Source organism: Macaca mulatta, chromosome X, assembly GCF_049350105.2.
Source record: "Macaca mulatta isolate MMU2019108-1 chromosome X, T2T-MMU8v2.0, whole genome shotgun sequence".
Taxonomy (NCBI): Eukaryota; Metazoa; Chordata; class Mammalia; order Primates; family Cercopithecidae; genus Macaca; species Macaca mulatta.
Genome location: NC_133426.1, coordinates 140167543 through 140193328, shown reverse-complemented (window position 1 = coordinate 140193328; position 25786 = coordinate 140167543). Strand labels below are relative to the sequence as shown.

Sequence of the window (25786 nt, the reverse complement as noted above, 5' to 3'; positions counted from 1 at the left end):
TGCAACTTAACAGAGTTCCCCTACTGAAGCATTTTGGAAAGTCCTCATTTCTTCTCTTTTGTTGACTTCCAATCTGATGGATTCCTAGTTTCCCTGTAGCAGCTATTTTAAAATGTGATTCCAGGACTTCTGGGAGTCCCAGTGACACTTTCAGGGCACCTATGAGATGTTCCTTTTGCTAATTACATATTTGTGTGAAACTGGATATTGTTCATATACTTCAACCAAAACAATTTATTACAACATATTAAATGCAGAAGTCAATAGGAGAATCTACCTATCCCCTATCAAGCCAGACAGTAGAGACAGCTTGCAAAAATGAAAAATGATACCATTTTTCTCACTATTATCATAAAATGTTATTAATATTTATGTTAACATGTAATGGGCCCATAATTGCTAGTTTCAAATTAATAAATTTTAAATTTAAAAAAAATTCTAAAACAGTAAATATCAATAAATATATATAATATAAACAAAAGCTCTTTGGGATCCTGAGGCTGCAGTCATTCAAAATGTCGATGGAGTCTAGAGGACCAACTTCCAAAGTGGCTCACTTACAAGTGTAACAAGTTAGTGCTGGTTGTTGGAAGGAGGTCTCAGTTCCTCACCATATGGACCACGTGAATGGCCTTAGGACATGGCAGCTGGCTACACCACAATAAGTGATCCATGGAAGACAGCAAGGAGAAAGTTATAGTGTCTTTTATGGCCTAGTCTTTGAAGTGACACATCATCAATTTTGGCATATTTGATTTGTTAGAAGTGAGCCACTAATTCTTTGTGGTTTTTTGTTTTGTTTTGTTTTTTGAGACAGAGTCTTGCTGTGTCACCCAGGCTGGAATGCAATGGTGCCATTTCAGCTCACCACAACCTCTGCCTCCTGGGTTCAAGCAATTCTCCTGCCTCAGCCTCCTGAGTAGCTGGGATTACAGGCGCCCACCACCACGCCTGGCTAATTTTTATATTTTTAGTAGAGACAGGGTTTCACCATGCTGGCCAGGCTGGTCTCAAACTCCTGACCTCAGGTGATCCACCTGCCTCAGCCTCCCAAAGTGCTGGGATTACAGGCGTGAGCCACTGCACCCAGTCAGTGAGCCACTAGTTCTAATCCATGCTCAAGGAGAGGGAGGAAATTAAGCTCCACCTCTTGAAGGGAGGAGAATCAAGGAGTTTGTGGACGTATTTTAAAACTACTTCAGGGCTCCCAACATCAAAATGTTTGAGAGCCATTTTCCTATAGCTTAGGGGTTCTTTGGAAAATTTTTGTCTTTTAGGCCATATATTAAGGCCCTCTTTTGCACCTGCCTGTCCTTTGTCCATTTTTCTCCATTGCATTTACTCTTGGACTGAACCACCTGAGGAATAAACTTCAGTTCATCTAAGGCATTGACCTTTAACTAGTGGCAACCCCTTCCATATTTGACTGAAGTGAAGATGATAGATAGGTAGATAGATACATAGCTAGATAGATAGATACATAGAAAATCCTCACTTAACTATGTCTGTAAGTTCTTGGAAACTGCAATTTTAAGCGAAACGGCATATAACAAAACCAATTTTTTCCTCATCACCACTATAACAAAACGATGTTGAATGAAACCACGTTATTCAAAAACCTGCTGTACATTGTTTCACCAAGAACCTATAAATGACATTAAGTGAGGACTTACTCTATATGTGTGTGTGGGTGGGGGGTATCTTTATTCAATTCAGCAAAAATTTAGTAAACACTTGTTAATACCAAAATGTATACTAGGCACTGAAAATACAAAGACACAATCTATGCTCTCCAGCTCAGTTTAATGGGAAATAGACTTAAATACAAATAATTCCAAAACAGCTTTGTAAGTGCTAAAGCAAAAGAATGTCCAGAGTACAGAGGCAGCCTACAGGGAAAGACAGAACCTTGAGGCTTCATGGAGGAAGTGGTATATGAATTTGTAGCCGAATCACATGCGGAGCTTTTTCAAAATTAACACACCCACTCAGTCCCATTTTGAGATTACTCTGCCAACCTAGACACATTTATAAGTAGGAGGTTTATCCAGGCCTGTTGCTATGACTTCTGTCTTGGGCTCTGGGGAACTCATTCCCTTTCGCCTTAGTGGGGACAGCTGTATGTGTGTTGATTCCTCCAGGGAAAGAAGAAATTGATAAATGAGGTTTTGGCTGGCCACCGGATTTGGTACTTTGTTTAGATTCATATACATATATTTCTTTCTTTTTTTTTTTTTTTGAGATGGAGTCTCGCTCTGTCGCCCAGGCTGGAGTGCAGTGGCCGGATCTCAGCTCACTGCAAGCTCCACCTCCCGGGTTTACGCCATTCTCCTGCCTCAGCCTCCTGAGTAGCTGGGACTACAGGGGCCCGCCACCTCGCCCGGCTAGTTTTTTTGTATTTTTTAGTAGAGACGGGGTTTCATCATGTTAGCCAGGATGGTCTCGATCTCCTGACCTCGTGATCCGCCTGTCTCGGCCTCCCAAAGTGCTGGGATTACAGGCTTGAGCCACCGCGCCCGGCCTCATATACATATATTTCTGAGACTGAGTCTCGCTCTGTCACCCAGGCTGGAGTGCAGTGGCACGATCTCAGTTTACTGTGACCTATGCCTCCCAGGTTAAAGCCATTCTCGTGAGCCACCACACGTGGCCTAGATTCATCCTCCAAGGAAAAGAAAGGATAGTAAGAAAAATTGACAAAGCCTGTAGAGTTGAGTAAATGATGGTCAGGCAGAGCTTCTTTGGGTGTGGGGAGCTTGAGCATGCCTAACGATGTTACTCACTTGTATTGAAACTGAAGCATTAGAATCTGAGATGGAGCCTTTCTTTGTGAATTCTCTGGCAGAAGAAGAAAACAAAACAACAAGAGAGTATCTGATTTTATTTAACTCCCTCAAATAGGCATTGTAACCCCTCTTAGGGAGAGAGGAGAAGTGGGAATTAAGATGATCTCTTGCTAAATGCACTGCCCCCTGCAATCTGATGTTATTAAGAGGGTTTGTTTTTGCAGTGTTAGCACCTCTATAAATCTCTCAGTATGTTTTCTGCACAGCATTTCACACTGTCCAGAAAAATATATGTGCCTCTAGCACTCCTCATGCCCATGCCCAAGCTCCGTCCTCTGTTGTTAAAAATATGATAATTGCAAAGGAACCCTATTGTAGTATTCAGTCTGTGGAGGTTGTGAGCAAGCTGTCTGAATCTGATTATGAGTTGAAAAGCCCTTTGCCTTATTAAAATAACAACACACAATGAAATGCAGGATTCCTTTGGTAACATTCAGAAGTCATCTGTTTGTTTTGTCTGCCCCCAACTGGGTAGTTTGCAACACACAACTAATCTTAGAAATAGCTTAGTTCAATTTCAAGGCGATTTGATACTCAACTGGTGGTCTATGTGTGGGACTCAGTGTTCCTTTAAGGGATAAGTATTGAAAATATCTGTCATCAGATTTAAAACAGTGAGTGGAGAACAAGATGCACAACTAGTACAATCAGAAGAGAAGAAATCAGATCTTCACAGCCCCTTCTAACTTTCATATTTTCGGCACATCTCAGTTGTCAGCTTCTCCCTTCTTTGCCCTTCCAAATGTCTACTTCACTGCTTCCCTTATGATACTGTTTCCCTTGCCATGTTTATGCAATATACTGTTTGGTTGAGTACATGGACAATATTTTTCCATTGTTCAAATGCTGAATCTATGGTTGAATAGTTCATCTTGCATCTACATATAACAAGCTTTTGGCCCAACTGCTAACCTGTGAGAAAGTCACACGGTCCTTCCACCCTTGTGAAATTATATCTACATATTCCAGCCCTCTCCTTCCTATGCTCCCCCTCCTCTACTTCCCCTCTGACTTGGTCTAAAGGGGCAATGGATCAGGTAACACTAGTAAATGACCTAGAAAGCAAAGAACAAAAGCTGATCTCAGCTCCCCTAGTCCAAAATCAATACCTACTCCCACCCACTCTGAACAAAACAACAAAGTATGTCCTGAGTGAATCAATGAGTTCTGGATCTAGTACAAGTCATTCTGCCCTAAATAGGCCTCTACTTCTTTCAACATTTGTCAACACCATCTCTATGCTTCACATTGTGTAAGGGTTAGGCTCTGAGGAATGAAGGAGCACCTAGCTTAGTTAGGGAGGGAGACATGCAAATGAATAATTTCCATACACTGGGGGTGAGTGCCAAATCAGAGCTATGTGCAAAAGAGTGGCAGTGTCACAGATGGGGAAGATAGCCCTTCTCCTGGGAGCATTAAGAAAGACTTCTTGGAAAAGGTAACTTTTGAGCTCAGCCTGAAGGATAAGTTCAAACAAACTCAGCAGATTGAGGAAGGAAAGGAGGGCATTCTGGGCAAAGGGAACACTGAGAAAAAGTATGGGCAAGTCTTTAGAACGGTAGAAAGCTCTAGTTTGGGATTAAACTGTGAAAGGCTCTCTCCAGCAGAATTAGGCATGATCTTATGTCATTCCTATTTTCGTTATTTTAGTTTAGGTACTTTTCTTGCATTGTCAACTTTTAAAAATAATAAGCTCATATTACTTTACATGAAGATAAAAAAATGAGCCTTAATAATAAAGGAAAAAAGTTCCAGGTCTGCAGTCAGGGATGAAAAACTGTTTTTACTTGCAGTGATTTCCAATTAGTGCTGCTTTGATGCCTGCCGAAGCAAATCATTGCAAGAAAGCAAAGACAGTCCCCTCCCCTGCAACCAAAGAAGGGGAGGGATGATCCTCTTCAGGATGATGGAAGCCCTCCAGGGAAGATCACGTGCACTCAGCTGCCATATTTGAAAATGGCTTGTGCATGCAAAGGGGCCCTATCCTTTAGTTCCACATTTAACACATTGAATGGAAACCTCTAGGAAGAGACTTTTTCCTGAGCAGGCTGTCGTAAGCAAATGTTGGATCTGTCTGAGAGCCGTAGGTGTCAGAATTTGTATGTCAATGCTATGTTTGACATGTATGTATTGGAATAAAGTGGAATTACAGTCAAAGAACATTCCCTTCAATCAAATTGTTTTTCCCATCCCAGGCAACTAATTGTCCAAACTTTCTATCCTCTTTTTTTTCCCCTGGAACAATTCAGTTGAGCAGACTGTCTTAGTTCACAGGTGGAGATTCTTTTGTTGTCTGTCATGGGCTACTAGCACAAAGGAAAAAAATCTGGACTGTGTCATACATGGGTAGTTAACATGTCAGTTTAGTTTCATGTGTCTTTCTTTAAAGACAAAAGAGAAAATTAGAAATATTCAACTCCTCTTTTAAAACTATAAGCAGAGGAATATAAATCTTTATTTAAGAAAATATTAAAATACACTTAATTCTTGTGCTGGAACAAGTTTAGAAAGGAATGACAGGAAGAGACAAAGAAGAGGAGAGATGAGAGCGGCCCAGTAAACTTGGTGGGAGGTAAACTACTTTTGTCACACTGCTGCTGTAGTGTCAGAGAACATTATCCCTTGTTGTTGCTGTCCTTTGAAAAGCTCATTAACTCTCCAACAGTTTGTAAAGTCTTCTTCCCTACTCTCCAAAACAGTATGTCTACACTTATTTTCAATAATCAGTTTCTTTTAGAGACCAAGATTTATTTTCTCACAGTAATTCAGAAGGTTTTCCATAAAGGAATGGTAACACTGTCCTTTGGGACTCTAAGATATTTGCCAGTTTGCGAACTGTGCTGGAGACCTACTCTTTGTTCTTCAAAAGGCAGGTACTGTCTCATCCCACAGGGCCTGGGAATTAGTTGAGAACCAGGATTTACTTAATTCTGAGGTCCTTCTAGTCAAATCTACCTTGGATTCTAAGTGGATTCTAATGGAGATCATACACAGTAAGAACCAAAAAGAACTCAGAGAACAAGCCTATCAAGAAGAATAGGTGTTAAAGAAATAAATGTAAAACTTTACTCAAGAGAAAAATCTAGAGCAAAATACATTGAAATATTAACAGTGATTATCTGTGTCTGGTGGGACAATGAATTTTTTCTCTTTCTATCTTTCTTTATTTTCTAAATTCTCCATAGTGAACATGTATTTCTTTTACAATGAGAAAGAAAACAAAATATTTTAGAAGATGGAGGAAGAAATATATTTGAACTGTTTACAGCTGTTGCAGCACTGAAGCGGCAGCTTTTACAAATTTCTCTTTTCTTCCCGCACCACCTATATGTTTATTTTATTTGCATCCAACCTGGCTTTTCCCAACTTTCCTCCATGTCTCTTTCATTCTTCCAAGGGGCATCCCTCCCCATAATAGAGAACCCTCTCTTTCTCTAAGACATATTTCTCACCTCTTCTCTACCCTTTCTTTTGAGGGGCAGGGGTAACAGCTTTATTGAGATTTAATCCACATACCATATAATCTATCCACTTAAAGTGTGTAATTCAATTGTTCTTAGTATATCCAGAGTTATGCAATCATCATCACAATAGATTTGGGAACATTTTCATCACCTCAGGAAGAAACTCTGTACCCTTTAGCTATCATTCCTCAACCTTCATCTCCCCAGTCCTAACCAACCACTAATCTACTGTATATCTGTATATATTTGCCTATTCTGAACGTTTAACAAAAGTGGAATTATAGAATACATGGTCTTTCATGACTGGCTTCTTTCACTTAGCATAGCGTTTTCAAAGTTTACCCATATTGTAGCACATTCAGAATTTCATTCCTTTTTAAGACTGAATAATACTTCATTGTATTTCATTATATATATATATATAAAAAATCATCTTTTGTTTATTCGTCAGTAGATGGTCATCTGTCTTGTTCCACCTTTTGGCTATTGTTAATAATGCCGCCATGAACAGAAACTTATTTGAGTACCTACTTTCAATCCTTTTGGATATATGCCTAGGAGTAGAATTGCTGGGTCATGTGGTAATTCTGTGCTTAATTTTCTGAGGAACTGCTAGATTGTTTTCCACAGTGGCAGTACCATTTTGCATTGCCACCAGCAATGTGTGAGGGTTCCAATTTATTCATCTCCTCACTGGACTTGTTGTTGTCTATCATAACCATTCTAGTGGGTGTAAAGTAGTATCTCATGGTTTTGATTTGCATTTCTCTGATGACTAATCTATCTTTTTCTTTTTCTTTTTTTTCTTTTTTTCTTTTTTTTGAGGCAGAGTCTCACTCTGTCACCCAAGATGGAGTGCAGTGGTGTGATCTCCACTCACTGCAACATCTGCCTCCCAGGTCCAAGCAATTCTTGTGCCTCAGCCTCCCTAGTAGCTGGAGTTACAGGTGCACACCACTGTGCCTGGCTAAATTGTTTGTATTTTTAGTAGAGATGGGGTTTTGCCATGCTGGCCAGGCTGATCTCAAACTCTTATTCTCAAAAGATCCACCTGCCTTGGCCTCCCAAAGTACTGGGATTACAGGTGTGAGCCACTGCACCCAGCCCATAATCTATCTTTTTCTAACTTGACTTCATTTTAGCCCTCCACATCCAGTGCTTAAATTCTTAGACACAAATCCCTGTCAGGGTCACCACCACCTTCCTACCAGGCTCAGAGAAAAAGACCATTCAAACTGCTGTACCAAATAAGTCAAGAGGTTTACCCAGCCCAGTAGCTAACTGGTTTGGGAAGAATACCAGGAAAAATCTGTTGGGAGAGAATATGGTTGTACTTATTAATATCTACCTCAAAAAAGTGAGGAATTTTAATTATCTTATTGTACATAAAATTATGTAGCACTTGAAAAACTTTTAATTGTCCTGCATACATGAATTTATCTGGAATATAATATGTGTATTTCATATATATGTGATTGTATTAGTCCATTTTCACACTGCTGATAAAGACATAACTGAGACTGGGTAATTTATAAAGAAAAAGAAGTTTAATGGACTCATAGTTCCATGTGGCTGGGGAGGCCTCACAATCATGGCGGAAGGCAAAAGGCACATCTTACATGGTGGCAGGCAAGAGGGAATGAGAGCCAAGCAAAAGGGGAAACCCCTTATAAAACCATCAGATCTCGTGATACTTATTCACTACCACAGGAACAGTATGGGGCAAACCACCCACATGATTCAGTTATCTCCAATCTGTTCCCTCCCATAAAACATGGGAATTATGGGAGCTGCAATTCAAGATGAGATTTGGGTGGGGACACAGCCAAACAATATCAATGATATATTTCTATTCTACAGATTCATGATAATGTTGTAATATTGGCAATGGCTAACATTGTAGAGTGATTACTGTGTGCTTACTTGTGTGGGTACTATGCTAAACACTTTACATGCATTGTCTCATTTAATAATTACAGTAAACTTGCAAGATAGGTATCATCATTATCTTCATTTTACAAATAAGGAAACTAAAGTTCAGAGAAGCTTAGAATTTGCCTAAGATTTCACTGCTCAGTAAGTGAGGGCATAGCTGACATCTGAAACTCAGCTGAGTCATACTCCATAATCAGTGCTCTCAGCTACTACTCACAACAGGTTTGAAGGGGCTGTTCTGAGAACCCAATCATTCTAACATGGTTGCAAAATAAAACTGTGTTCAAAATAACTAATTCAAAATAACAAATTCAAAATAACTAATTCAGAAGTAAATTTTTAAAGCACAGTCTCTTTCTGTCTCCATCCTATATGCCCTGTGGAGTTAATAAAGTAGGATAACCTTTTATTTTTCCAAGTTAACTTGTTCAACTTTCAAAGAGATTCCCTGAGTTCTAGAACATGATAACTCAGACTATGTTCACATTATTCACTGATACGATTTGGCCGTGTCACCACTCAAATCTCATCTTCAATTGTAGTTCCCATAATCTCCACATGTCATGGGAGGGACCAGATGGAGATAATTGAATCATGGAGGTGGTTCCCCCATCCTGTTCTAATGATAGTAAGTTAGTTCTCACAAGATCTGATGGATTTATAAGGGGCTTCCCCCTTTGCTTGGCACTCATTTTTCTCCTTCCTGCCACCATGTGAAGAAGGATATGTTTGCTTCCACTTCTGCCATAATTGTGAATTTCCTGAGGCCTCCCCAGCCATGCAGCACTGGCTTTTCTTTATAAATTACCCAGTCTTGGGTATTTCTTCATAGCAGTGTGAGACGAGAGTAATATATTCACTGTCTTTGTGGTTTTCTTAGATTTTTATCTTAACCCTTCCAGGTAATATCTTTCTATACTAAAGTGGGAGGTCTTATGTTTATTGCAGACCCTCATTCCCTTGACATTTAGATCAAACCTCATCTAGATCTTCTTCAAGTTGTCAATAATCTTTATGATCCACCAAGAAAACTGCAAGGGTTGGGAGAAGTTCAGGGTGTTTTTGTTTTTTTTTTAACTTCTATGGAAATCAAAATGGAAGGCCTTGCCATGGGTTCAATTTTTCTTGCCATGTGCTATGTTAGTGAGAGGGGGTTTGGAGGTAGGGAAAGGCCTAAGGGAAACACTTTCCTTTAAGAGAGGGCCATTATTTCCCGTAGACTAATGGCCGTATTCAGTTTCCTTATGGAGTGGGGGGAATTACTTAGACTCAGCCTTTACTCTTTCAGCATCCACTCTTGGGAACTGCATTATTACCTTGTAAAACAGAGCATCTCTCCTATTAGCCGTTAATTGAGCCCATCTTTTTCCTCTATGAGAAACTATAATGTTGACTTTTATTTTCAGAGCTCTGTATTGAGCCTCTTCTTTTTGGAGATTGATGGTGCTCAGACACCAGGGGTAGGCTGTGGGGTGGGGGGTACAGGCATAACAGGAAGCAACTTGTGGGGTATCAGAAGTTAAATATGTCCCAAAAACCTTTCTTGAGTTGTTCTGTCCATCATCTTGACTTTGCAGTGACCCAAGCCTTTGTGAATCTATGCTGAGAACCCTTTCTCTCCCTCCCCAACCTCTTAAATCATTAGTTGAAATGAATAGTTTTATGGTAATTGTCCTAGTTTGTTTTATGTTGCTGTAAATTCTGTAACAGAATTCCTAAGACTGGGTAATTTATCAAGAAAAGAGGTTTATTTATTAGACTGGGAAGTTCAAGATTGGGCGGCCTCATCTTGTGAGGCCTTCTAAGTGAAGGCCGCATACCATGTGAAAACATGGTGGAGAAAAGGAAAGGGAACTGAGCACAAGTGAAAAGGACAAATATGAGAGGCAGTCTCACTTTATAACAACCACTCTCCTGGTAACTAATCCATTCCCAGGAGAACCAACCCAGGCTTACAAAGCAGACATAAGTCCATTTTCACCTCTAAAAGGCACCAGCTCCCAACACTGCCACCTTGGGGACCACGCCTCAACATGAGTTTTGGTGAGGACAAGCCATCTTAAACCATAGCAGTAATAAAATGAAGAATCAAATTAAGTACAAGAGGATATTTTCACCAGTCTTCCTCATTTGGCCAGATCTGAGAACAACTCCCAGAAGGCATTTCTGGGCTAAGGACTTCCACCAGTGACCAAATGATATTCAGGCCTCTGGTTCCTATAGAGGCCTATACATCAGGCCAGTCCATTCTTAGCCTGGAGACAATATTGAATAATTACTCCACTGCCAGAAAATTCCCTGAATAGAGTCTCCAAAAACTTAGTATAGACATGAGATACATTTGGATGTGAAGGATGCTTTAATTTTCTATCAGTAACATTGCTTTAGAAAATAAAGTGTGTTTTATTTTTGTCTGTTTACCACTGTACCTCTATTACATATTTTAATATTTCTTTTTAAACATACCCACTTCTCTCCAGTCTAAGGAGTATTACTTTGTGTATCCATGTACATCTGAAATGAGATAACAGACCTGAAATTTTTCTGGTATTTATGTGTGTGTGTTTACATACAATTGCAGACATAATATATTCTCTCTCTCTGTCACTCTCTCTCTCTCTCTCTCTCTCACACACACACACACACGCACACACTTGTCTTATTATATGTAGCACAAAAGCAAAAGCAAATAAATAATAAAATATACTAGAATCATCCCCCACCCTGCTCCCTCTCCCTCACAGGAGCCACAATATACAAAGAACAAAGAAACCTTTCTTTTCTGGCAGATGTGAGTTGCTCTGACTATATTGCCAGGAGAATTTCATAGAGCTTATACTGTTCTGAGCACCCTGCAATTCTGATCTGCAACCATTAGCCAGAGCCTATATGGAAACGGGCCACCTCTAGGGTAATAGCATTGTAAATTACAATCAATGCACCCAATTACACTCAGAAACCAAAAGATATGTAGTGCTCCAGTGTGCCTTGTAATCAGCACCTTTGAAAATGTAGGTAACAGCATTCTGAATAAAAAAAATGGAAGTGGAACATCTTAGAAAATGAATGTTGGAATTAAATCATCCTTCTGATAGAAACAGCACCTTATATGACAGGCAACTTTTTTTCTAATATCATTTTATTGATTTTTTTTAAAAAAACTAAACTGTGGCCTTGTAGCCAAGAATGTCTTTAAAAATCATTTATTGCTCTAATCAGCCTGGCAGAGCCTTTCTGTCATGCTGATAAGGAAATTAAACTTTTCTCATACTGAGTTTACTTGCCTCTTATGCGCAGATGTTTTGTTTTTCTTTTAGGGAACTAATTCAGAAGTTGAAGTCTTTCATCAGCTTCTATAGTGCTTTGCCTGGCTACATCTGCAGCCATAGCCCTGTGGCGGAAAACGACACCCTTTGCTGGAATGGACAAGAACTCGTGGAGAGGTGATCTTTTTTGAAAGTTACATATAGCAATATTTGAGGAATAATTGTCATATGTTTATATAAAGGTTAATTATGTCTTCTGTCTCCATTAATTTCACAAGAAAAATTCTAGAAAAATCTATGAGGCTGAGTGCGGTGGCTCATGCCTGTAATCCCAGCAGTTTGGGAGGCTGAGGTGGGCAGATCACCTGAGGTCAGGAGTTCGAGACCAGTCTGACCAACACGGTAAAACCCCATCTCTACTAAAAATGCAAAAGTTAGCCGGGCATGATGGCGCAAGCCTGTAGTCCCAGCTACTCGGGAGGCTGAGGCAGAAGGATCATTTGAACCTGGGAGGTGGAGGTTGCAGTGAGCCAAGATTGTACCACTGCACTCCAGCCTGGGTGACAGAGCGAGACTCTCCAAGAAAAAGAGAAAACATCTATGATATTTTAGATGATGTCTATAATTTATAGCCCTCCTAGAAATTGCAAAGTTTGACGCACATAGAGAACTGTGTCTGAAGGCAATTTTACAGAGTTTAAAGCATAAAACAACTTTCTTTTGTCTTCGATTCTTCCATCTCCTCATTATGTGGGTCCTTATGTATTTGATTTGAAGAAATCACATTCATCTTGATAACTATCATTTATTGAGAGTTAATTGTATATTAAGTACCATGCTAAGTGCTTTATATGTATTATTTATCTTTATAACAATCCTATGAAATGAATACTGTTATTTTCCCCCATTTTACAGATGAAGATAGAGAAAGAAAGAAAAGGGAGGGAAAGAGGAATACTATTTCACTGAGCAATTTTATTGAAATATTTTATTGAGCATTTGTTTTGGTGTTTTTTTGTTTTGTTTTGTCTTTTTGGCTTTGTTTTGTTTTGTTTTGAGACGGAGTCTCACTTTGTTGCCCAGGCTAGAGTACAATGGCGCGATCTTGGCTCACTGCAACCTCCGCCTCCCAGGATCAAGTGATTCTCCCACCTCAGCCTCCCAAGTAGCTGTGATTACAGGCACCCGCCATCATGCCTGGCTAACTTTTGTATTTTTAGTAGAGATGGGGTTTCACCATGTTGGCCAGGCTGGTCTCGAACTCCTGACCTTGGGTGATCCGCCTGCCTCAGCCTCCCAAAGTGCTGAAATTACAGGCATGAGCCACTCCGCCCGGCCTAATATTCATTCATATAATCTATGCTATCATTATCTATGAAGAATTTGCTCATCACTGAAAAGGAAATCATATATATTCATTATATTCATTTATTCAGCAAGTATTTACTGAGCACCTTCTAAGTGCCAAGCCTGTTGAAATGAACAAAACAGACATAATTTCCTGTCCTCACAGAGTTTTCATTCTGGTGCGCTAGTGGTATTCCTAACCTCCATTGCTTTCCATGTGGGAAGAATGCTTGCGATTAAAAAATTAAATCAAGAGGATACAATGCTTAGGAAACCACAAGGAGTTGATGAACATGCTTTAGAAAATGTTTGTACAAGTAGTAGCATGTTGTAGAGGAGAATACAGAAGAGACCCGAAATCGAGTTCTGAATCTTTCACTAATTAGTTGCTTAACCAAAGGCAAGTGACTTAATCTCTCTAGGCCTTGCTTTCCCCCATCTAAAAAAGGAGATGGTTGGATTAGAGCCCCTCCAGGTCTGACAGTCTGTGTGTATTTTTTCTTATTAATTTATTCACTCATTCATACCTTCAACATTTATGTTTTGAGATATTATGTGTTAGGCACCAAGCTAGGTGCTAGGGATGCAAGTGCGAAAAAGGCAAGTTAGCTGCTTTGAAGAGTTTACATTCTAGTGGGACCCAATACCAGGACATGGAATGCTGAATGGAATTTATTAGCAGTATAATGAAGTGTAAAGAGGAAGGCTTTGGAGCCAGATGAATTTGGGTTTGCCTCTCAGTTCTGCTACTAACTGTGGCCTTGGGTGAGTCACTTAACCTAAAAAGTCTCAACATCCTCTTCCTCTGTAAGGGAAGAACATCTCACAGAATTGTTGTAACTATTAGGAGAGGTCATAAATGAAAAGCCCCTAGCAGACTGGCACATACTGGAAGCTCAATTTATATTACGTCTCTATTTTTCCCCCTTTCCCCTTCACTTCTCCTCTTTCCAACGCAAAACAAAAGATATGTCAGAAAATAGCTTATTCCTCATCTATGCTATTTTACTGACATGGGACAATGCAAATAAGGTTGCATGCCACCCTGGAAGAGGCATTGAAGTTGTATGGAGATACACTTCCCTCTAGCAAATGTAAATCAGCCTGGAAGGATTAATGGCTCCATGCACTAGAGAAATAATGTGTATTTGTTATCGTAAAAGCTCATCAGGTACTAAGAAGAATCATGAACATGTTTTTTGTTTTTTTTTTTAATTTTCAGAGAAAAGCAGTTGGTATTTGGCTTTATAAAAAGCTGATGCTTTAAAACTGATACAAACAATAACTATTTGAAAAAGAATATATCCACAGGTCAAATATGTGCTTCTTACATAAACTTGATGAGAAACCATTCCAGTACCTTGTCCAATGTTATGTTACTATAGCGAAAAATGAACAACTCGTGAATATTTGTTTTAAGCAGCTTATCTTCTAACCAGGGTTTCTTATTAAAAAGGAAATTTTACTTTACAAATATATTTATTTACTGATGTGTTCATTCATTCATGTATTTATTCTAACAAATATTTGAGCACTTATCCAATATCAAGCACTAATATTTGTTTCTTCATTGTGATTGTTTGAAGCAAATATTATAACCCTGCTGGATTTATCTTCTGTTGTTTATGGTGAAAAATCAGATTGATCCAGTTTTAGTTAATTTTAAAATAATTTATTCCCAGGCCTATGTATTTTGAATTATTGGAATTTTTATTGAATTTTGCTCATACTAACTACTTCATGTTTGGTACACTTTAGTGAAGGATGATGCCCTGGAACCAAGAAATTTCTCTTCTATCAAATGGTGGAATCCAAAGCCTGCTAAATTTGAATGAGTCCAAAAGTTAGCCGAATGTACTTTTATATCATTAAAATAACTGGTAACTGAAATATTTTTGTTACATTTGCTAGCTTTAAGCCTTAAGGTATTGAACAAAATAATAAAATAAATACTGTAGTAGGAGAAAAGCTATTATTCCAAACTTCTATTCATATTTCTGATTTCTGAAAAATCTTTATTTTCAAAATGACTTTTATTGTTAATATATACTATCCAGGAAGGAAAGAAAGGAAAGGAGGGAGGTAAGAAGGAAGGAAGGATGAAGGGAAGGAAGGGAGGAAGAAAATAAATCAAACATATTTTCAGACAGAATAAGGGTAGTGTAATCCAGGAAGTGACTCCTTCTTGGTTAGTAACCTCAGGTTATAATTAACTTGTACTTGTATTGCTGACCTAATGCAATGATAAAACTAGGGAATAATGTCAAACTAATTTTTTTAAATTACTCAGGAATATACCTTTAATAATATGAAGTTCTTTAGCCTGAAGACACGTGTGGCCTGTATTTGTAACATTTATAAAGATTAGCTTTGCACTTGTGTCTCATCTATAGTGGAAACCTCTTTCCAGAGCTTTACAATAAATTTCTCATTTAATTTAGTCTTAAGTAACAGTTACCACTTCCTATTGTCCAATGGGTTGTAACTTTGTTATCTTTCTAGGTCAAATTTGTGTGCCTGTAAAAAATTTTACTTTTAGTCAAGAAAAATTACGAAAATCAAGGATCCTGATAGGGAATGAGACTTGTCAGTGGAGACACTTGATCAAAAGGAAAATATTGATGTTGAGAGAAATACTGAGCAATATTCATGTCAGCTGGGTTATTAGAGCTGTTTGTAGCCTACTATGGATGTATAGATCACTCAACTTTTAAAGAGTTAATTCCTTGTCTCTCTAAATAAGGTCATATTTTCCATCATTTGAATTTTTATCTCTTATGAATGCAGTCGATTGAAATATGAATGAAGAAAATGTTTACACCGATTCAGTCTTAGGGAGTACCACCACATAAGCCTATCATTCATCCTTCTCAGCTTCCCACCACCACCCCATCTGGACTTGAGATAAACATTGGTTTGTCTACCAGGACTTAGCCGAGAAACCTTCAAATTAGCAAACTGGGTGCATGTGAGATATCCTCTTTTATGTGAGCCACCAGCATATCCTACAGGCAAAGATTTCCTACAAATGCCAAAGGCAGAAAGATCCTCCAGCTTCTGCCTTTGTCAAACTACAGAGAATTTCAATTAGAGAGTCCTTGGGACCAAGAGAAAGATAAAGGAACCCAGACTGCTGAGTTAACACTGGGCTTCCCAATAGGTAAATGCCATTTTTGCCCTGATAACACCCAAATGAAGAGCGAACGTTTTTGTAAGTCATTCTCAAACACCCTTTTTGCTAGGCCAAATATCTGGATAATTGACTGAATTTTCATTCATCTTCTGGATAGTTTGATACTTTATAAATTAGTATAACAGAGCAACTATACATTAGTTTTAGTTTCTATAAATTAGTTTAGAATCTATAAATTGGTAAACAGAGTTTGACGCTTGTTTAGATTAGTATAACACAGAAACTGGTTAAAGTATATATGTTCAAAAACCCCTAGTTTCTGAGGGAAAAAAAGGTGTTTTGTCTTTACATTTAATATCTGATAGGCCAGGCATGGTGGCTCACATCTGTAATCCCAGCACTCTGGGAGGCAGAGGCAGGCGGATCACGAGGTCAGGAGCTCGAGACCAGCCTGGCCAATGTAGTGAAACCCCATCTCTACTAAAAATACAAAAATATATATGTGTGTGTGTGTATATATATATATATATACAGGCGTGGTGGCACGTACCTGTAGTCCCAACTGCTGGGAGACTGAGGCAGGAGAATCGCTTTCCAGGAGGTGGAGGTTGCAGTGAGCCAAGAACCCAGGAGGCAGAGGTTGCAGTGAGCTGAGATCATGCCACTGCACTCCAGCCTGGGTGACAGAGTAAGACTCCATCTCAAAAAAAAAAAAAAAAATCTGATAATTCAGGCTCATTCCACACAGATTGAGCACTTAGTATATAATAGGGCATACCTTGATAAGTATAATCCAGCTCCTGCCCCTGCTAAGGAGTTGACAACCTAATGAGAAGGATGAGGAAGGAAAATCACCCCCATCTCTGCCGGGCGCGGTGGCTCACGCCTGTAATTGCAGCTACTTGGGAGGCTGAGGCAGGAGAATGGGGTGAACCCGGGAGGCGGAGCTTGCAGTGAGCCGAAATCGCACCACTGCACTCCAGCCTGGGTGACAAAGCGAGACTCTGTCTCAAAAAAAAAAAACAAAAACAAAAACAAAAAAAGAAAATCAACCCATCTCTTCCCCAGCAATCCAGGGAGAGCTCCTCTTAGAGGTATCACAACAGAGGCCCCATCCATGTGTATTGTGTGTGTGTGTGCAGACGCAATTGTGTGTGTGTGTGTGTGTGTGTGTGTGTGTGTTGAGGTAAAATTTGCATGACAAAATTACCATTTTAAGGTGTACCATTCAGTGGCATTTAGTCCATTAACAATGTTATACAACCACCATCTCTCTCTAGTTCCAAGACATTTCATCACTCCAAAAGGAAACATTGTTGTACATTAATGGGCACGCCCCATTTCCCCTTTCCTCCAGCCCCTGGCAAGCAACTATCTGCTTTCTGTCACAACAGATTTACTTATTCTAAGGGTTTCATATAAATTGAATCATTCACTTAGCATTATGTTCTTGAGGTTTATCCAAGTTGTAGCACATATCAGTACTTTATCATTTTATGGCCAAATAATATTTCAATTGCATGTATATAGCGTATTTTGTTTATCCATTCATCAGTTTTTATCCATTTTTATATAAACTCTGAGCAACTACTTCTCTGTCAGATCTCTCTCACTACCTCTGCACTCAGCTTAGCTCACCCTTATCCTTGAAGACAGGTCAGCCAAACCTATAGGCCTCCCATCCCCATCATCTTTGAGCACAACCTAAATGCTAGCCTATCACCAGACCTCATCTCTGTAATCCTTTGCAATGATTCTCCCCTGAGTCTTTGTCTCAGCCTTCTGTTTGTAGTCAGCTGGCCTCTCCTACAATTAGCACACCTCCCACAGGGGTTTATATTTCCCTAGTGACTTTGAGACTTATCAACTCTGCATAGACAGCTACTTGTACTTTACTTTGTGGCATGATACCTTAGTTCCCTTTGTGATTCACCTGGAGCTGCTCATGCTACCCCTTTATCATGTTGCTGGGCCAGATAGGCCTGGCTCCAGATGTCAGCTCCAGGATATTGCTGTTCTCTGACTGACAGTTTCTACATAGCCACTTCTGTTCATTATGAATCGGAGCTGGGCGTAGTGACACGTGCTTGTTGTCCCAGCTACTCAGAAGGCTAAGGCAGGAGGACTGTTTGAGCCCAGGAGTTTCAGTCCAGCCTGGGCATACAGCAAGACCCCATTTCTTAAAAAAAAAAAACTATGTTATAAATGCATGTTCATCTTTAATTCTCTCATGATGACTCTGACACTCTTACATGGGGCAGCTGGCATTACTAAATAAACTCCCTAAGATCTGCAGGGGTAAGTTGTGGTGAATCTGCCTCCTCTTTATCTTATGCAATCTTACCTCTCATTTCACCTGAGAAATTATACACACACACACACACACACACACACACACACACACACACACACACACACACACTCTGAATTCTCTTATTTCCACTGACCAGACAAGTCTTCCAATGTTTCTAATGCCTCTTCAGGATTTCTCTGCTTAATTGAGAAGGCAGAATTGGGAATATGCAAAGCAATTGTGTTAATTCTCAGAGTTTTGTCCGTTGTCTCAAAACCTTCTGGATGTTTCAGAAAAGCACAGTAAGGAAACATTTTTCTTTCCTTTCTGCTGGGTTGGAAGGATAGACTGTGGCATGTCAGCAAGTTGAAGTGAATATGAGAGAACCATCAACACCCAATTCATGAGATGTGTAAAATCATACAAACAATTAAATGACCGAAATAGCTTCTTTTCTCCCCTATGATCTAGGAAAGACAAGGGAGAATAGTTGATTCTGCTTTTATAATGCAATTATTTTAACAACACAGTATGTTTTGAAGAATTTGGTTGGGGGCACAGTTCTTTCTTTTCTTTAATTTTTATTTCTATAGCTTTTGGAGTACAAATGGGTTTTTGTTACATGGATCAATTATGTAGTGGTGAATTCTGAGATTTTAGTGCATCTATCACCCAAGTAGTGTATGTTGTACCTAAAAATTTCTAATACGAAAAAGTCTTTCACTGGTTTACATGGAAACAAGGAAAGACCTTCAGAATCTTCAATCTGGTAATAAAGAGATTAAGTAAAAAAAAGACCTATATTCTAAAGTGCATATATACTCACGCATACATATAAAACATGCACATCTCATTCTAGTCATGTCAGAACAGGCCAGTGGTATGCAGCACTTGCTATACATCGTCCCCATGCTCTCATGCTAAAATAAGTTATTATTATTATTATTATTTGTTATTGTTGTTGTTGTTTTAATTTATAGTGTGGCTTTTCTCCAAAAGGACCAAGGCAGTATCCACACAATTTTAAATATAGGATAGCCAATGCAAACATCAATGAGGAAATAAATAAATAACATACAGAGCCAAGAGGAAGAGGGTACAGAAAAACATAAACAATGGAGAATGGAAATAATATTCAGTAGCACTGAGTCAGGTCCTAAAGTCCATTGATTCAGGCATAAGCCAGACTAAAGTCATGCTGAAGGTGAGACTCAGTAGCTCTTCTCGGCCACTGTCATGATGATTTGAGAGTTAGAAGCTGAGACATAGTCTTCAACCTCCCAGCTCTCTCTTCTCATGGCTAGTTCTTCCTTTACCCCTATATTGGAGGAGGCTCTGCTTATGAAACGCTGGTGGGAAGGAGAGAGGGACAAATAGGGCTTCAGTATTTGATTTATCACTATCTACCTCCACAGTTCCTGGTCCCCCTAAGACATTTTTGGATTTCATTTCTACTTTAGTTTTCCCAGGAGCAGAAACATGACACTTCATTTTTTCCAATTTGGGGAACTGCTAGTTAGCCTGAGTGTGTGCCCAAGAATGAACACACTGAAGTATAACGATGCTTTGCTAGTATGGCAGTTTACATATTCTACCTTGCCTTAGATAAGTCAAGATTGTTCTTGGAAAGCCTTTGAAGGAGAAATGGATTATGCAGAAAATGACTTAATTTGATATAGCATGAAATATTTATGGCAGCTATGATTTTTTTTAAATCCTGGTAAGGCAGAACAGATCAGTTTGGAGAGTACCCCCATGTAATAATCTCACTATGGACTTAGATTGGAATATTTTTCAGCAGCGATTTATCTTAGATGTGGTCTTTAGTGACAGCTATTTATCAGGACATACTCTCATGGCAATACAGTAACATTTATCCCTTAAGATTATGGTGTCATACACAGTAGCTTTACCTTCAGAATTGAGTGAGAGAAACACAGCTTATCCTGTTGACAGATGGCTTAATACAGTGTGCTCCATTCAGGATGCGTTAGACTTGGTTGACTGTCATGTCTTAAGTAGCAGGAAGAGACATTTTCATGGCTCAACACTGATATGTCTATAGACAACCTGTTGAATACTGGATAGCTTATTACTTTAAGCAGATTGTGTCCTATTAGTATACAATGCCAGCCTCTGTTGAGCTCAGTTGGATCATTTTGTGATACAAAGAGCATTTGGGGGCCTCCAAAACAGGTCCCAGCATATCCACACCCTCAACAAATAAACATCACCTCCTAATTTCCTCTTGGAAATGTGATTCTGGTGGTTGGATAAGGCCTGTCTCCTTTTACTGTCACTGCTCCATGAATCAGAAGTCTTCTATTTTAGCCTGGAAGGCTTAGGAGATGGAACCAGGAAGAAATATATCTGCTTTTAAGAAATGAGTAAATTGACATACTAGAGCTTCTCTGCCCCTTAAGTATTATTGCCTCCTTCAAAGGTAGTGCCTTGGTAAGTGACAGATGAACTCCACTGATGCTGCCAGTCTTCCAAATAATTTTTCTACCTCCTCTTTGGAAAAAGCCTTGTGGGTTTATGGCTGATCCCTGCCGTCTACAAGTTGTTGATTCTCAGCCAGTTGATCATCAGTGGTGCGGGCTGAGGTCTTCAGTGAGAAGACCCTGAAATGTTAGGAAGCATACACTTGGTGATTAATATATATTGGGAAGAGTGCAGTCTTTAGAATGATCCAGAAGGATTTTTTTTTTTTTTTTTTGAGTCAGAGTCTAGCTCTGTCATCCAGGCTGGAGTGCAGTGGCACGATGTTGGCTCACCACAACCTCAGCCTCCCGGATTCAAGCGATTCTCCTGCCTCAGCCTCCCGAGTAGCTGGGATTATAGGCACGTGCCACCATGCCTGGATAATTTTTGTATTTTTAGTAGAGACAGGGTTTCACCATGTTGGTCAGGCTGGTCTCAAACTCCTGACCTCAAGTGATCTGCCCTCCTCAGCCTCCCAAAGTGCTGGGATTATAGGCATGAGCCACCGCGCCCAGCCCCAGATGGATATTTTAATCCTGGTTCAGACACCAGCTGTGTGCTTTGGGCAGAACATTTAATATGAGATTCTGTTACCTTATTTATAAGATGGGAGTAGTGATACCTACTCTGCAGGGCCGTTGTGAAGATAAATTCTGGCACATAGGCACTTAAATAATTGATAGCTGGTGTTGATGTTGTCATTACCATTATACCATGGTTGAGCAGCCCATGTAAATGTCCAGAGTAAGGGTGAAGAGGTGTGGGCCATGTTTCTTCCCATAAAGGTAAACTGGATTTTTTTGGGGGAAATACTGTGAGTCTTTGGGAACCAAACTGCTAAATGAGGTAGCTGATTAAGCAGGCTTATACCATTTGGGGTTCATTTGGAGGAGAGGATAAAATAATACGGCTGTTTACTTCTTCTGACATTTATATTGGCTTTAAATGGGGTTTCCAAAGAGGAGTTCCAGGAATTTTTTTGTAGAGACTGGGTCTTGCTATGTTGCTCAGGCTGGTCTGGAACTCCTGGGTTTAAGCGATCCTCCTGCCTCAGGCTCCTAGGTAACTGAGATTATGGGCATGTACCACCATGCCCAGCAAGAATTGTTTTGAGTGATGTCAGCATAATTGTTGCAAAAACCTTTGGGCTGCATACATTCTGGTAGATTTATACAAATTTGAAATCTGTCATGACTTTATATTCACCCCTCAGAGAGCATGTAAGTTGAATAATGATTGAAACAAGGCTGCTGAGTATGATAAGTGTCCTGATGTTTCCCTGGTAAGTTTCTTTTAGTGTTATCAATGTCACTTCATCAGAATACCTCTGACCTCCACAAACAGTAACACTCCCCTGAAACATTTTTGTCCAATTTCTCTGACTCAGAAAGTTTATTTCTGATAGTCAATCACTGAGCATCAGTGAAAGTGGACTCTTGGGACTTGGAGTGTGAAGCACAGGGAAAGGTATGTTAGGGAAGCCTCTTTTCTTGGGAGCTTCCTGCTAGTGGCCCTGCTCTTAGAACACCTCTGGCAGTTGTCATTGTTGTGATTGTGATCGTTGGATTGTGGTGGTGGTTTTTCTGTTCCACAGGCCACAGGAAATGACTGGCAGGTGTCACTTTCTTTGCTGCTACTGGCACAGTTCTTTCCCTAGGGTACAAGCTCTTGGTGGCTTCTTTGAAAGAAATTTAGCTCTCCTATTTTTTGCTCTTTCTTCCTATACTTCAGCAAGTACAAAATCTTGTTTGAGTTTCTCTGATGATTTTTTACTGATAGAAATGTAGCCGAACAGTTGAGGGATTAACAAAAAGCACATAGAGTTATGTGGCAACGTAAGGCAGTGTATTAAAGTGTTTAAACTTACAACTTTAGAGTCAGCAAAGCCTGGGTTTGAATGCCTGCTCTATTACCTATTAGCTCCTCTTCTCTGATCCTCAGCTTTCCCACATATAAAATGGAGTTAATAGTTTCTCCCTTAACAGTTTGTTGAAAAGATTCCAGGAGATTGTGAAGTACGGAGTATAGTACCTGGAACACAGTTAGGTTCTCAAAAATGGTAGCTATTATTGCTGTTCTTCCAAAAAAAAAAAAAAAACTATTAAAAAGCCCTTGAAGATCTTTACTGGGAGATAGGCCTGATATTGGCTCCCTTCAATAACCCATTCTTAACTTTTCAGGAACAGCCTCACCTACCCCCCTCTGATTTTTATGTTATTTCCTCTCTTTTCTGCAAAAGCAAAAATCCCAATCCTTGGTCCTGGTTGGTGCAAATGGTGGGCATTTGAGTCCACTGAGGATCAAGTGAGAGTTATTTGCATCTAAGGGTATGCACTAGGCTGACCTTCTTACCTTCAGCATCTTGTTTCACAGCAAAAACATCTTAAACCATTTCTCCTACTACTGCTTTATAGAGATTAACTCAGGCAATCTTCCTAAATTACATTAAAAACCATGATGAGTCTAGTTGCAGGTCAAAACTAGTTGTTCAGTGCTCTAAAGTCCTTTCTGTCACCCTTGAGTTAGCCTTTGTAGAAAAGGAGAAAGATCATTAAAATGAGTCATGATTTCCCAATTTCTCAAGCCAATGAATTTTATTCTTTTACGTGAGTATGGCTTTGATCCATGGGTTTGTCTCCTTTATAATGTAGTTTCATTTCCCTGTGAAAGGAAATTTGTTTTAATTTGTAACTCCAGTGTCACAGGAGCTTCCTATTTTTTGCCCCCTCAGATCTTAGTGATCCACATGGTCAGATGAATCTTAAAAACTACCCAAATGAACTTTTTCTTGGTTTGAGCCACTTGTTGGCCCATTTTGTCATTGTTCTCTTTGCTTCTAGTCACAGCTTCGGGCCTAGAGCTGGGATGAGTACCTGTTCAGCAGGAGCCAAAGTAAGGTGTTCCCACCTGAGGTAGGGATACAGCAGTTTGGGGTTGGAGGGATGCATAGAGGATTGCACTATGTAAGAACTCATGCTGAAAAGCTAATTTCCAAATACTATTAGGGAGCACTAAGACAAGGACCATCTTAGAATGGGCTAGAAAAAATCCATTGGCTAGCTTACCCCTACTTATCCTTAACATCATCTCTTCTGAGGACCCTGAATCCTCCTGTCCACAACTTTGTCTGGGTTAAGGCTTGCTGGCACCTCATCTTCTCTCTAGCATGTCCCCAGTGACACTATATTGAGAGCTTTTACATGTCTGTCTGTAATCTTCTAGTAGCTCCTTAGTGACTAGTACTGTGGGCCAGGCGCAGTGGCTCATGCCTGTAATCCCAGCACTTTGGGAGGCCGAGGTGGGTGGATTGCCTGAGCTCAGGAGTTTGAGACCAGCCTGGGCAATATGGCAAAACCCCGTCTCTACCAAAAATACAAAAAATTAGCCAGGCATGGTAGCATGTGCCTGTAGTTCCAATTACCCGGGAGGCTGATGCAGGAAGATCGCTTGAACCCGAGAGGTCGAGGCTGCAGTGAGCTATGATCGCACCACTGCACTCTAACCTGGGTGACATAGTGAGACCCTGTCTCAAAAAAAAAAAAAAAAAAAAGAGTAGTACTGTGTCTTCCGTCTATAAAACCTCATTGCTTAGCTGTGCCTGCTGTAGAGTAAACTCTCTATACATGTATATTGAATTCGTTGGATGAACCAACAGACATAGTTGCGGGTAACAGACCTTAGTACTAGGCCTAGCTTCCCATGGTATCACTGTACCATTAGGCAGATTACTTAAACTCTATTTTGTTTTCTCCTTCTGTAAAATTAATACCTCCCCTGCCTACCTCAAAGAGTTGCTGTGAGGCTCCAATAAGAAAATGCATATGAGATGTTTTTGAAAATTATAAATTACCCTCCGTTTACTAGATGTTAGTGTAGAAGAGTAGATCAGATGTAGGGGGAGGTTTATCCCGAATAAATGGAACACTGGGTAATCAACACAGCATTAGTGGGCTCTCTTTACAAACATGGACCCTTTAGCAGCTTCCTGAGTATCTCTCTCTGTACGTCTCTCAAGGACTTGAGGAATATTATTTTAAATTTTTTTTTTTTTTTTTTTTTTTTTTTGAGACAGAGTCTTGCTCTGTCGCCCAGGCTGGAGTGCAGTGGCCGGATCTCAGCTCACTGCAAGCTCCGCCTCCCAGGTTTACGCCATTCTCCTGCCTCAGCCTCCCAAGTAGCTGGGACTACAGGCGCCTGCCACCTCGCCCGGCTAGGTTTTTGTATTTTTTTAGTAGAGACGGGGTTTCACCACATTAGTCAGGATGGTCTCAATCTCCTGACCTCATGATCTGCCCATCTCAGCCTCCCAAAGTGCTGGGATTACAGGCTTGAGCCACAGCACCCGGCCTAAAAAAGTTTTAAGCAAATCCACCTATCCCCACGAATTTTATTTTTAAACAAATCAGCCCATGATGCTGAATTAAACCAGTTGGCCCTGGATAAGGAAATACTTTGAGAGATTGGTGGCATCAGTTTAAATTAATGAAAAGTCTGAGTGACAGATCATTTTAAAGTAAATGCAGTTTTATTACTTTCAAGCACATATAATAACAATGCTGGGAATTGAACTTGGAGAAAGATAGCATGTGTCAGAGAATCAAAGCATACAAATAGGAATCATTGATAATGAGGCTATTGCAGTGTGACTGTCCTGCTAAAGACCATCCTCCTCAAATTGGCTAATGTTCCCCTGGAGAAACTTATCTATTTAAGAAACTCCTATTTTTTTTTTTTCATTTATAGGCATGAAGAAAATACCATTAAAAAATCCTATACATGGCTTCTGGATAACCCAGCTTTTTCAAACCCCAGTGGATAGCATCTAGCAGCAGTGCCCTGCTCTCTGGTTAAAACAAATAACAGCAACAAGCAAACACCCTCTGGCCCCTACAGTGATCAACTTTTTCCAGGTTGCCTAGGACTTTCCAGGTTTAGACTTTTGCCAAGTCCTAGGAAACCCCTCAGTCCCAGCAAGCTGGGGTGGTTGGTTACCTATTGGTACCTATGACTCTTACAGC

The 25786-nt window shown here is 39.8% G+C and overlaps 1 protein-coding gene across 3 annotated transcripts in view; it reads left to right on the top strand.

Moving 5' to 3' along the window:
* Nucleotides 1-25786, top strand: part of GPC3 (glypican 3) — a 455475-nt gene that overhangs the window by 291511 nt on the left and 138178 nt on the right. For all 3 annotated transcript variants that reach the window (XM_015128213.3, XM_077988476.1, XM_077988475.1), the window contains exon 5: nucleotides 11563-11688. In XM_015128213.3, the coding sequence (XP_014983699.1) occupies nucleotides 11563-11688 (126 nt within the window). The remainder of the gene's footprint in view (nucleotides 1-11562; nucleotides 11689-25786) is intronic.